We start from the raw sequence: 13534 nt of genomic DNA on the forward strand, positions 1-13534 counted from the left end.
AATGGGCAGAGTAACTTCAAACCCTTGAGGTTAGGTCAGTGGAATGTATGGGAGCATTTTGGCAGTTAGGGGTGAACTGAGTACTTGAGTATTTTGGGCATCTCAAATAAAAAAATGACAGAGGATTTTTTTTTTGTCTTGGGTAACAGTTTATTTGATGTTTGCGCCATCATTTAAATTCACACGTCATGGAAACTGCAAACATACTCAAACATATTACCTTTGTTCCAAGGCAAAGGCTAACTTCAAATTAAAAGTTAAATAATGCTCTCAAATGCAATAGCCTTTGGAGACTTTTATGTTGAAGACAGCCTGTGTGGTGGCATGGCGGTAAAGTTGACTTGTCTTTCTGCTTGCCTTATCAGTTTTTATTGCCATCAGATACAATACACGACACCATCCCAAAATCACATTCATTCGCGAATTCAGGATGCCAAGAAACTACTAGAATTACGCAGTCATTTGCGGGTAATGCTAGCCGCTAGTTGCTAGCCACAAGTGCCCTGCTGCTAACAGCAAGTAGTCCGACGGCTGTTGCTTTGCTTTTTCTTTCTTTTCTTCTTTTGATAATGTGGCCTTAGGCTGGTTTTTAATTCACTCTCTTTGTTTAAAGGAAGAGAATGAGCATTTAATTGCACAGTGAGCTATTTGATTTGATTGCAACAGTAGTTACAATACAATTGTATTTTTAACGTCACATGATCAAACCTGGAAAACAAGTGGCTGCGACGTGCAATGCGAGCCTGAGGGCACTATAGCGTCAGTTTCATTTTTCAATGCTTTGTTCTGGCACATCCCCATGTCTTCCTTCTCTGCTCACGGTAAATGCCAGGTCATGCTCTCAGAGCAGTGGTGTTAGGATGGAGTTCTAACAGCTGATCCCAACTGTAAACAAGACCCATGTCTGAGGCAGTTCAAAAACTACACTGAGATTTAAAAATAAAACTAAACAAGTTAAAAAAAAAAGATGAATACAGCTCAACTGTGATACGGAGCTACTGAAAGAGACTGTTGCTCTCACAACGGCTTTGATCAAAAAGACAGTTTAAAGGTAATAAAAAAAAATACACCAAGATTTGAACATAATCTGAAAATGGAAAGTGCATGGCACGACTACAATTCTACTAAAATGGTTGTTCATTTAAACCGACTGGCTGGGCAAGGATAATTGGTCAGGGAAACATCAAGGAAGTCAAAGGTAACTGAAGAAACTGCAGAGTGCCACAGCTCAGGTGGGAGATTCGATGCATTTGGCATTCTACCAATCATCCTTAACTGCCAGCCTAGGTAAAATGAATGTACTTTTTGGCTTCTATATCCGTCAATGGCAGTGAATGAGTTAAGGAAGAGTGCAAGAAGAAAGGCATTGTGAGGGTAGGGGCCATTTGCATTTATGGAAAACATAGACTAACATGTTTGACTCAAGTGACAACAAAATGTTTTTGCCTTAAATATTGATCATCAACCTTTTTGAAGCAGCTCTTGAGTTCCAATTAATGCAAAGGTCTATCAGTATGATTCACACTTGTGAAACAACAAATTTGCTCAAATTACCTTCTAGAACATTCCTAGGAAAACACAATTTCACATTATTGGTAGGCTGTTTCCGAACAGGTCCACTGGCTGATGATGTGGTCCTTGGGGGCCACCGAGTCCCCACAGACACCACGTTGGTAAACCCTTGCTTTAAACACACCATCCCCAATGTGAAACAAAAAAGAAAGCAACATTTCTCTCAGCATGGACAGGAAAGCTCATCCGAGTTTGTGGTCAGCAGGATGGAACCAAATGCAATATGTTCTCGCGAAAATCAGCAAAAGACGCGCTTGGTGGTGCACCTTCAACAACCTTAAACAGATAGCTTTTAGAGGAATGCATACTGCATTCATGTATTAGAATTGTCCAGTTCAAGTCCAGACTTAAATTCAATTAAGAATCAGCGACAACACTTGAAAATGTCTATCCGTCAGCATTCTCCATCCATTCTGACTGAGTTTTAGCTACTTTGCAACGTAGAATGGGCAAAAATGCCCCATGGTCTGTGAAGCTGCAAGCTCCAAAAGATTTGCAGAAAAAGGGGTTTCTATAAAGTATTGCCTTATGGATGCTTATTACTTTTACATGACAAACTTTTCAGATTTTATTTGTAAAAAAAATATTTGAAAACAATATAAATTTTGTTTTATTTTCACAACATTTCTACATAGTATATGCCCTTTTGTGTTGACCCATCACGTGAAATCCCAATCAATTAATGTGACAACATGTGGACGAGTTCAAGAGGTACAGTAGTTCTACTTTTGTTAAGTACAGCAGACAAAGAATGAAAGAGTCAGTTGACATTTTCTTTTAAGATCACACTCAAACAGACACCTTATAAAACACATAAACCAGTCAGCTGGGAAGTGGGTGGTATTGCTTGAGATCCTGTTTGCCAAAGAAATAAAAATAAGGGCTGTTTCTTGTAAATTAGTTTAATTAAGTTAGCTTGTACACTATGTATGTGTGTTTGTGGCTCCCAAATACCGATCTATGGACCATATTTGGTGCCCGGCCGCACAGAGACCCAGAAAAATATGTTTCACTAACCATGAAAGTTGTATATTTTGAAGTGTTAAAGCTACAGTTTTGTTTGCATTATTACTGTAATTTACATTTTAGTTTGTGTGATTTCTTACTCATTTATATTACAGTATATATTTAAATGTTAAAGCCACCCTTGTGTGGCAGAATTTTGTTGTGGTGAATGTTGACAAGAATGTATGTCAAAATATTTTACTCCTGCAATTGTAATAGATAATGTCTTTCATATCAATTACTTTCCTTTATCTTTGTATTATCAATAGATCTGCTGTTGTTTATTGAATTTAAGATTATTGAATTGCTTATGTTAGTTGAAAAATACTTAAACAAAGGAATTGCATATTAACCTGAAATACGGACGGGAGGTGAATACAATCACAAGCCGATTATTTCCCATATTATTCATTCCAACTAATGCATACTCAACTCAGGAAAATTGACTTGAACTTTGCATGAGATGCCCATCTCAGAGGAGTTGCGGAGTAAACTTCTTCAATCCATTCTTGGAGCTACTCCAAGCATTTCAGAACCAGAATTGTGTTTTGTTTGGGCACATTTCATGGAGGGTGGCTTTGTCAGTGAATTTCACAAATTCTGCAAATACATTTCCTGGAAAAAATGTCAACTCCTCACAGGAAGGCCACAGCCGGGGATTGAAACCCGGGACATCTGAACGATGAGACTGATGTGCTAACCAGTCATCCACTGTGCCGCCCTGAAACAGATATTACTGTAATGTAAATTTGATGCATTGCAGTTATAGCTGGTGACCAGTTGCGGTTGTGAGAATTGTGTGGGCTCCAGCAGACCCACGACGCTTAGTGAGGATAAGCGGTTTGGAAAATAAATGGATGTATGAATAAATGGATGGATGAATTTAGTGCAGCCCCACATGTACATGTAAATAACTATACAAACATTATACAGTATATTTGATAACTGTTTATGCTATAGCTGCCCTAAATTAAAAACATGCACAGGTTCTTTAATCAAAATGCAATTTTAAGACTGAAATACAATTTTACTTTTGGTGATGGTTTAAAACAGTTAGAACAGACCAGTATGTACGTGCGGGAGAAAGCTGGACATCAGGGCAGCTCTCCACGATGTCGTAGTCTCTTATTATTCATGTTATTGCAAGCAGGAAACATCACAGGTTTAGACAACAGACTCTGCAAAAAAAAAAAAAAAAAACCTGCCCAAAGCACACCACTAAATCAAATCCGTGATCTGATCCGAACTGTGTGTTTTTTTTTTATCCTTTGCACCATTAACCGGTATGAAGCATACACCTGTCCCTCGTAAGGTGGTCTCACGAGAAGGGCGTGTGACCGAAAAGTTCAAAACAGAACTGAACAACAAAACAACTGAACCTAGGATGTTGGTATCGCTCCAAAAGAGATCCCGGACTGGCGATGAAGCGGGAGATGATGGCGCAGCCTTTCACGTGAATCTTGGAAGTAAAGAGCAGTCAGCTAGCACTTAAATTAGTGCTTCTGATTCACTTGAAGCAATATCAACAATAATTGCACAGAACAAAAAATATTTATTTATTTATCATGCGCAAAGTATTTATTATCTATTATATATTTCTTCACTGTACTAATTAATTATCTTTATGATCTGTTACCCACCGCCTAATTTACCTGGCAACAGTGGAATAAGGGGAGTGTCAGCAATTATTTTTTTTCCACCTAAAGTACTAGAGAGGCCTCATTCGGAGGTTGTGGCACTTGTAAAAGTTACTTCCCCAAATAAACTAGATGGGAATGGCTTCTGAAAGATATAATTTGTTGCCGTCCTTCGGTCAAATGTATTATTATATTATTATTCTAATTTGTAATTTTAGAATATGTGTGGTTTTCATGAAGACATTTTTTATTGTGTGGAGGAATTCTTAAATATTTTGGTTTGCAGACCATTCAGGATGAAAGATTTGAGTTCTTGCCACTGCCTTGCCCGCATGTGTAAAACTTGTTTACAGATAGCAGCTCTTTCCCTGATGAGCACTCTCTCAATCCGTTCTTGGTCTGGCGATGTGTAATCTGGATTACCCAACTATTTGTTGTTATGTCACCAACATCAAGAGGGGGATGAAAGCACATCATAGCAGTCACGTTTTACTGGATAGTTTTGCAGTCTTCAGTCTTTATCAATGCACAATACAAATTGGGGGTACAAGTTAAGTTTTTTGGTGTGATTGAAATGGATAATGTGTGGAGTGTTGTTTGTTTTTTCCTTGTCAAAATGAAAAATGCTTTAACTGTTTAATTAATTATTGATATTAATAATGAAATGTATTTATTTTACTTTGTCATTTATTGAAAAATGGGGCTGGAATTGTTAGATATAATTTTGTTGACCAGAGGTGGATAGTAACGCACTATATTTACGCTGTTAGATTTCCTCGATCAACTTTTGGGATACATTTTACTTACTTTAGTAGTTTGGTTGGAACCTACATTTTTCTTTTACTTGAGTATGTATGTCAAGAAGAGATGGTACTTTACACCATTAGATTGAATACATTCCTTTCCCCACTTTAATTTATATTGAATACTTATTTTCTGTTACTCATGTAATTAATTTGGGGACTACTTTTTACTTTTACTCCAACTATTACTTTTAGGCCATTATTGTAAATGATGAGTACTCTTACTTGAGTACAATTTTTGGCTACTCTACCTACCTCTGGTCAGGACATTGAAGTGAGTGGAGTTGTCCACATATTTAAGAAAGAAATTTCGTATGTGTTTTGAAATCCCATGAATTTGTAATTTTTAATTAATTTATACATATATTAATTATTTATTTAGTTAACGTGTCAGTGGAAAAAAATCCCCACATTTACCTATTTGACCTGCTTTCAAAACGGAATAAATGAATAAACAAACAAATACATAAATAAGGCGGCATGGTGGCCGATTGGTTGGCACGATGGCCTCACAGAGAGAGACGGCATCGGTCGTAGGTTCAATCCCGGCTCCGGCCATCCTGTGTGGAGTTTGCATGTTCTCCCTGTGCCTGCGTGGGTTTCCTCCGGGTACTCCGGTTTCCTCCCACATTCCAAAAACATGCATTGTAGGCCGATTGAACACTCTAAATTGCCCCAAGGTATGAGTGTGAGTGCGGATGGTTGTTCGTCTCTGTGTGCCCTGCAATTGGCTGGCAACCAGTTCAGGGTGTCCCCCGCCTACTGCTTGAAGATAGCTGGGATAGGCTCCAGTAACCACCGCAACCCTAGTGAGGAGAAGCAATATAGATAATGGATGGATGAATAAATAAATAAATAAAACTTTCTCACTTTCCTAAAGTTTAGAACGCCATCTGAAAATTTGTATTTGTGTGATAGTAAAGCCTGAGGATACAGAGGGCAAGTTATCTGGAAATGGTTTCACACTGTGATATGCACCCAATCCACCTCTGTTCCAGCTTCCATGCTGATTGGAGCAATTATTGGAAGAAAGATAGCAGCCATGTAGCCATGTTATCTTGTTTTTCTTTGAACCAACCAGTGGGAAGCTGTTCCTTTCTTGTACAGATGTTTAACCACCTACTCACCACAGTTCAGTTCCGCACGCTGGAGCATTTTGTTTTGGGTAGAAAACCTTGATTTAAAGTTTTTTTCAGATGTGCATAGCACTCAATTGCACCACAAACCTGTCCAAGTCTTGAACTAAAAATAAATGTGACACATTAAAAAGTAAATGACGAAAAAAAACATTGGCGTTTGTGCAACGTTTCAAATAATGTGTGAATTTATATTCTTACACATGAAAGGGGTGATTCGCTGATGAGCTCCATAATATCAACCCTTTAATGCACTTAAGATGACACAAGGGTAACGCGATAGATGTGATCCATCTGGTATATCAGTCACTGTCAGGTTAAAATGCCCTGACGCTTTTGGGAGAGCGGTTACTAAGCTTACTGAAATGACCAAGGCCAGAAGAAACCAGGCAAGATTGTTCATTTTTACCGGCCGGCAGGGAGGGAGGGACAGAGAGCGAGCAGTTGATCTGCTAGCAGCTCCGTAGGACTCCCTATCTTCCCGCCCTGCCGCCTCCGCTTTTATTAGAGCTTGAAGCAGACTCATAACGAAACTTAAGGAAACAGAAACTTAACTCGAGAGAAAAAATGTAGGTGTGTGTGCGTGTGCAATTATTAATACAAGTAGTGTAAAAAAACATGATTAGAAATACACAAACTGATTACATAAAGTTACTTGAGGTCTTCAGCTTATCTTACAGTCACTCATTTCGATCAAACAAAATATTCTAAATTACTTGTGCCTTTAGGCAGAGATGGAAATTTCTGAGGCAAATCTTAAACACATAAAATGAGAATACCATATGATTAACATTATTCCATAGTAGGACTGGGAGGTTGTGGAAAAAATAAAAATCACAATTGTTTTCATTGAAATTTAAATCCTGATTATTTAAATTATTATTCATTGATATGAAAACTTTGTATTTACTCAACTTCTAAAACGAGGTTAACCGTCCGTCATTTCTTCAATCCGTCAGTTTTCGTGACGAGCCGAATTTTAATTGTCACTTAGCCAGCCCATCAGTCAGTTCCTCAGTTAAGTCCGTCAGAAAATTGTCAGTCTGTTAGTGAAGTGTCAGGAATGTGTATGTATTGCGTACAGTTGTGAGTTGTGTTATTGTAAAGTCTGTGTCGATTTATACCTGCCAACGCACTAAAACAGATGTTCTTGTTGCTGAAGACGTCCTTGTCTATATAAATAATGTCCAGATAATGTTTGTTTTGTGACCAGGCTGACAATTATATCAGTTGACCTTGTGTCTTGCTTGTGCCTCGCAGGAGGCATTAATTAGCCAAATTGGCTATCAAATTTCCAAGACGCCGGCAACATCTTCCACGTTGTTTACCATTTTGCGCAGTGTTTCAGAATTAAGTCTACTCGTCGCCTGAGTCAGAGTGTTCACCGTTCGTCCCACCCCATCCAGAAAAACTGGCAGCTTGTTCACTTCCAATTGAGCTGCTCCCGCCGGCTGTTTTTTTAGGATAAAACAGGAACAGTTTATCCGGCTGTCCACTTGTGGCAAGGCTGATCCCCTCTACCAATTCTTCTCATCGAAAAAAATCTTGTCAATTGAAGAGACCAGCTGACCAAATCCATAGTTAGATTTTAGGATGAAATGCAACAGAAGGCTGTGGTAATAGTTAGGACACATGACTACACAAGACAAAGACAGCAGGGAAGATAAAGGAGGGGAGGCGCTTAGTAACATAATACAAATGCTTAAAATGAAACAGAGATGATAGAAATGTTCAACTATGTAAACTCGAACCAATTGAAAATAACTCACGGGGTTCCCCAAGTGTATATATATATATATATATATATATATATATATATATATATATATATATATATATATATATATATATATATATATATATATATATATATATATCGCTTCTCCTCACAAGGACCTATCAATCCTGTTTTAGATGTCTCCCTTGTCCAACACGCCTGATTCAAATGATAAGGATTGTTATCAAGCTTCTGAAAACCTTTCTGATGAGCTGATTAAGTGAATCAGGTGTGTTGAGGAGGGGGGGGGGCATCTAAAACAGGCTGGATAGTGGCTCTTGAGTACTAGGCTCTTGGTCACCCCTGTACTACATGCTTGTTACGGAGTTAAACCCCAACCGTTCTGCGCTTGAATTCTTCAACAATTATAATATTTTAAAGATCAATCAAAATCAAATCAATGATCAAAATTAAAGTCTTTGATTAATTGTCCACCCCTAACTATTAGCATTTTTATTTGAATTAGTAGCTGAACCCCCTACTGCCAGGACGTGTTGGTGTTATTTTTAAAAATTAGTGACCAATCTAAAGTGTTGAAAATGGCTTGGTCTCTTTGATGGATGATGCATTGTAAATAGTGAAACACGTGCCATTTTTTGGGTCTCCTGAAGTGATCATTCTGGAGGTAGGAGCATTTTGCCTGATGCCGCAAATATGTTCTACGCAGTGAACAATTGTTGCATGCACTTTTCTGGCTCGCTTAACTTTTTTTTCAACAAATTTAAAAGTTGGAACAATTGTTTATGATAGTTTCTACATTCATTTGGATGGTTTGTTTGTTCATCGATGGAGTAAACCAGACAAATTGAAAAGATATTTTGTAGTGTCAGAACAAAAAGCAAACATTTATTGTAAAAAATGCATATGTAATATGTGAAATAGTGTGAATGAAGTACACTCAGTGTTAGAATTAGTTACATTTATTTGACATTATATTTGGTTACATTTAGTATCTTGTAGTTGCTTGTGGCCCGTTGAGGATAACCAATATGACGATACGGTCCTCAGTGAAAGTGAGCTTGACACCTCTGCTTTGATGCATATTCCCACCTTTCATTCGTAGAGATGTCTCTTCTCTCTGGAGTGGCAGTTTTGACAGTTTTGACATGTTACAGCAGATGGCTCTTAACATGCACTACTAGAGTGGATCATGATCTTCAGAAAATACTTCATGGCTGCTGAGTGGCCCATGGGATGTTTCCTGATGCAACAAAACGACTACAAGCACCCAAGTGTTAAAATAATGACTTTAGGAAACATCTGACACAAAGAACAAAACAAAACACAAGGAAAAAAACGCCAGAATAAGATCCATCTATCTGTCTGTCTCTCTTCTTGTCTTCTTTGCAATGGCTGCACGCGTGTTGTCTGGAGTGGTGTGCAACAAGACATTAATGCAGACAGTTGGGATGACTCATGATACCATTTATGGCTGACTGACATGAAATATGGTGGGATAGCATTTACGACAGTTAATATTACCATTTTATATTGGAATGATCATAATCGTATTTATTCTTAAAGAGTGAATGGCTGCCACTGACTACGTTTACATGCTGTCGATATTCGAATTAAGGTGAAAATTACGATATTCTGAGGCAATCGAAATAATCCATCTTGAGCGGACAGCGTTACCTCCCACATTTAAATAACGTGAATGACGCACGGACGTCCTAATGCAATTATATTTTATCTTCGCTTATTCTTCCTTGTCCATCCTTACTTCCACCTCGTTCCAAAAGGTGTGGTGTTGTACTTACCCAAGCATGATATTCAGAATCTTAAAAACTTTTGGAGGGCACCAAAAGTGTAGTGTCGTACTTACTGTAGTGTTCGCCATGTTTTGTTTATCACTACATGCCAAACACGGTGCATAGGAGTTTTTCACAAGTACTACAAAGACCGTACCTTGCAGTTGAGCATGTGCACAGTGTCCCGTGTGATCGGGGTATTCCAATCGCCGTACACATGCACACATATTTTTGCTAGAAAAGAATGCATGATATTCAGAATTTTAACAACCGAATGAGGACATATCCGGGTTATATTAACTCAGATTACTGCCAGTATGTCATGTCATTATCCACACCACTTATATTCTATACAGAGGGTGGTGGAGCCTATCCGAGCTTAATACGGGCAAAAGGCAACCAGTTCAGGGTTAGGTTAGGATAGGCTCCTTTTTTTTTTTCCCAAACCAGTTTTATAGTTGTACATCTGATTCTCTGATTGGCCGACCGACATAAGCCAAACAGATGAGGATAAGAGGTTCTGAGGAACTCTGAAAAAATGTAATGGAAAAGCCCCATCACAGGGCGGAACCAAGCGTTTTCGGGGGAAGGGCTTGTACGGCGTAAACGGGGCTATTGTTTTTATAGATGGTGAAAGTGGAGAATGCCTTCTTTTGGGACTCATCACGATCACCCACGGTAACCTCTATAAGCAATTGTGTGCAACTGAGAAGTGTATGTGTTTATGCTAACTAGTGTCTTGAAGCTTACACAAATAACATAACATTTTAAATACAAGCATGCATTCATTCCACTATGAGCAGTAGTCAAGACAAGTACAAATAAAATATATCAGTGAATTGTCACCACTGTAGTGATTTTCATCTCAATGTCACTTTGTGACAATATTTATATGGATTAATTGTAGAAGACAGATGGTTCCTCTGTAGCTGTGACCTTTGACCCCATTAAGGAAGCTGTAATCACATACTACTTCTTCTGTAGAGGTGGCCATGGCAACAGTTACCAGGGTTCTGGATGGCAACTGGCCAGTGCGTTGAGTCTCTGAGCAGGGCGTGTTATCGGTCATTTTTCAGAAGAACAATATTGCTTCAGTTTAGGATCCGAAGGCATGCATTAAGATTTAATCAAATCCTACTTACGCACTGATTGAATAAAAATAGACCCAACTTATAAATTGTGATGTTTAAATGTAGATTCTGATAAACGGTAATAGTGTTCTCATTTTTATTTTTATGTTTGTATTAGATCAGTAAGCAGCAGCTGCAGACGGTCAAAGAGCGTTTTCAGGCATTCCTCAATGGAGAAACGCAGATTGTAGCTGATGAGGCCTTCATAAATGCTGTCCAGAGCTACTATGAGGTGAGTAGAAAAAGCTGATGCCAACATCAATGTGGATCATTTTCGCTTTGTTCTTAGGCTGTTGTGGTCGTAATCTGTCTTATTTTAATATTTAATGTCTTTACGTCATTACTTACTATAATTATCTAATATTGTTGTGTGACCATGAGGCTACAACTGAATAAAAAAAAGGAAAAAAAGAATAGAAATGAAATGTTACTTCTATCTTTTATCATGTGAACTTGCGCTTTTTATCTTTTATATTCTTTGTATAGGCAGAGGGAGATACGCAAAGTAACAAAACCATTGCGCAGTGCTACCGTTTTTTACTGCGGATATGACAAATAAACATCTTGAATCTTCCATCTTAATATAGCGCACAGTGGGCTAGGCACAAAGGCCTCAGATCTGAGGTAGTAGGTGGAGTCAAATGTTCCACCCATGCCTGGGATTTTTCTGGGTAAAGTGAGCGTTTGTGAGCGCGGATGGTTGTTTGTTTTTTTGTGCCCTGAAATTGGTTGGCAACCAGTTCTGGGTGTACCCCACCTACTGCCCAAGGATAGCTGGGATAGGGTGCAGCACAATCGCGACCCTTGTGAGGAGAAGCGGTTCAGTGTGTATCCATGTGCATCCATTATCTGAGCCACAGTCGCAGGCATGCTGGAGCCTATCCCAGTAGATGGGGTACACCCTGGAATGTTGCCAGCCAATCACAGGGCATACGAAGACAACAAAGACAAACAACCATCAACGCTCACAAACGCTCACTTTCTGGAATTATTGTTGACTGATAACAACTGCCAATAATTCAATTACTCATATCAGTTAAATGTATTGTTTTTAAAGTGGAATTCAGTGTTCAATGGCTTTACAATTATTGATCAAAATTATAGTAGATAGAATAATGAGAATTACAATGGAAAGTTCAGCTGTCTTTTGCGCTACCTATATGTAAACATATGTTGAATTTAAAACCAACACTCCTCTTCCGTCTTTTTGCAACTCCAGGTGTTCCTGAAAAGTGACCGGGTGTCTCGAATGGTACAGAGTGGCGGCTGCTCAGCCAGTGACTCGCGCGAAGTTTTCAAAAAGCACATCGAGAAGCGTGTACGCAGCTTGCCAGAAATCGATGGCTTGAGTAAAGAGACTGTTCTCAGCTCATGGATAGCTAAGTTTGATACCATTTACCGTGGGGAGGAGGACCCAAGGAAACACCAACAGAGAATGACTGCCAGTGCTGCCTCTGAACTGATTCTCAGCAAAGACCAACTATATGAGATGTTTCAGCAGATTTTAGGTATCAAGAAGTTTGAGCACCAACTTCTATATAACGCCTGCCAGGTAAGTCTCCATTCGCAGTTCAGCACATACTAAACTGGCATGGAAATCAATTTTCAAATGTTATTCATTGATTTCACAAATTTATATCCGGTTTCTACCTCGACTGTTTACAAGCTGATCACAGGACACTGTGCATTGAAACAGTCTGGAACAATGAAAAAAGTACTTGGACGCAGTCTCCTTCCTTCAGAGATTGGGACTCAAGTCATTGTGGCCGTTTAAAGGGAAAAAACTTATTGATTGATTACAATTACGATCGGATGCACTGTTTTCATGTAGACAGAAATATTGATCTGATTAGGACTTGCGTGTTTATGCATCACACTTCCAAGCGGAACAAATTATTTTGACATGCGCAGATTGACCAAATATACTGGAAATATCAGTTAAAGAAGAAGAAGAAGTCCGAGCAACTTCCGTGTCAATAAAACATCGGTATGTTCATTTGTACTTTAACCGTTAGCATTATTTGGCATACTTTCCCCATTTGTGCTGGTACGATGAGTTAAGACTTCATGATGGAGCTGCAAATCCTACAGAGCACACTTTTTATTTCAGTCTTGTGGCCACCATGTTTTTTGCTCACACCCCTCCGGAATAACAGAAACGTGTATACTGACGTCACAGACATGCACGGCAAAAAATGGTTTGTGCCATTCTTAACCAATCATGAGTCGGACACTAGGGCTAATTCTGATTGTTTGTTTACTGTCCAATCGCATTTTACAGCAGCACACACTGCTCTTATTGTTTTAGTAATAATTCCTTTACAAATATCTTTGTTTGGTTATATCGTTATTGTCCCTTTAGTTCGATATGCTTTAATATATATATTTATATATATATATATATAAGCTTTAAACTATGCTATAAACGTTTTTGTTTGATTTATTTATTTTATTTTTTTTTTATAATCAAACATCACCATTCCATTCTGCCCTTTCACCCCACCTCTGAATTACGATTGGACAGTAAATAGCCCTAGTGTCTGACTCCTGATTGGTTCAGAATTGTGGCTCAGTTATCCCGCCTGCATCGCAAGCGTGAATCAGCGTTTTGTAAGCGTAGAGGTAAGAAGTCGTAAGTGTAAAACCCATTTTTATGTGTAGGCCTAGATGGTATTGTACATGCGAAACTCATTTATTGTACGTAGTATTTCCCATTACTCTTT

The 13534-nt window shown here is 38.6% G+C and overlaps 1 protein-coding gene across 6 annotated transcripts in view; it reads left to right on the forward strand.

Annotated features, from left to right (window-relative positions):
* Positions 1–13534, forward strand: part of cadpsa (Ca2+-dependent activator protein for secretion a) — a 200355-nt gene that overhangs the window by 4313 nt on the left and 182508 nt on the right. For all 6 annotated transcript variants that reach the window (XM_088308092.1, XM_088308093.1, XM_088308095.1 and 3 more), the window contains exons 2-3: positions 10930–11043; positions 12031–12363. In XM_088308092.1, the coding sequence (XP_088164218.1) occupies positions 10930–11043; positions 12031–12363 (447 nt within the window). The remainder of the gene's footprint in view (positions 1–10929; positions 11044–12030; positions 12364–13534) is intronic.

Source organism: Idiotropiscis lumnitzeri, chromosome 11 (assembly GCF_059441095.1).
Source record: "Idiotropiscis lumnitzeri isolate Australia: NSW breed Sydney's pygmy pipehorse chromosome 11, RoL_Ilum_1.0, whole genome shotgun sequence".
NCBI lineage: Eukaryota > Metazoa > Chordata > Actinopteri > Syngnathiformes > Syngnathidae > Idiotropiscis > Idiotropiscis lumnitzeri.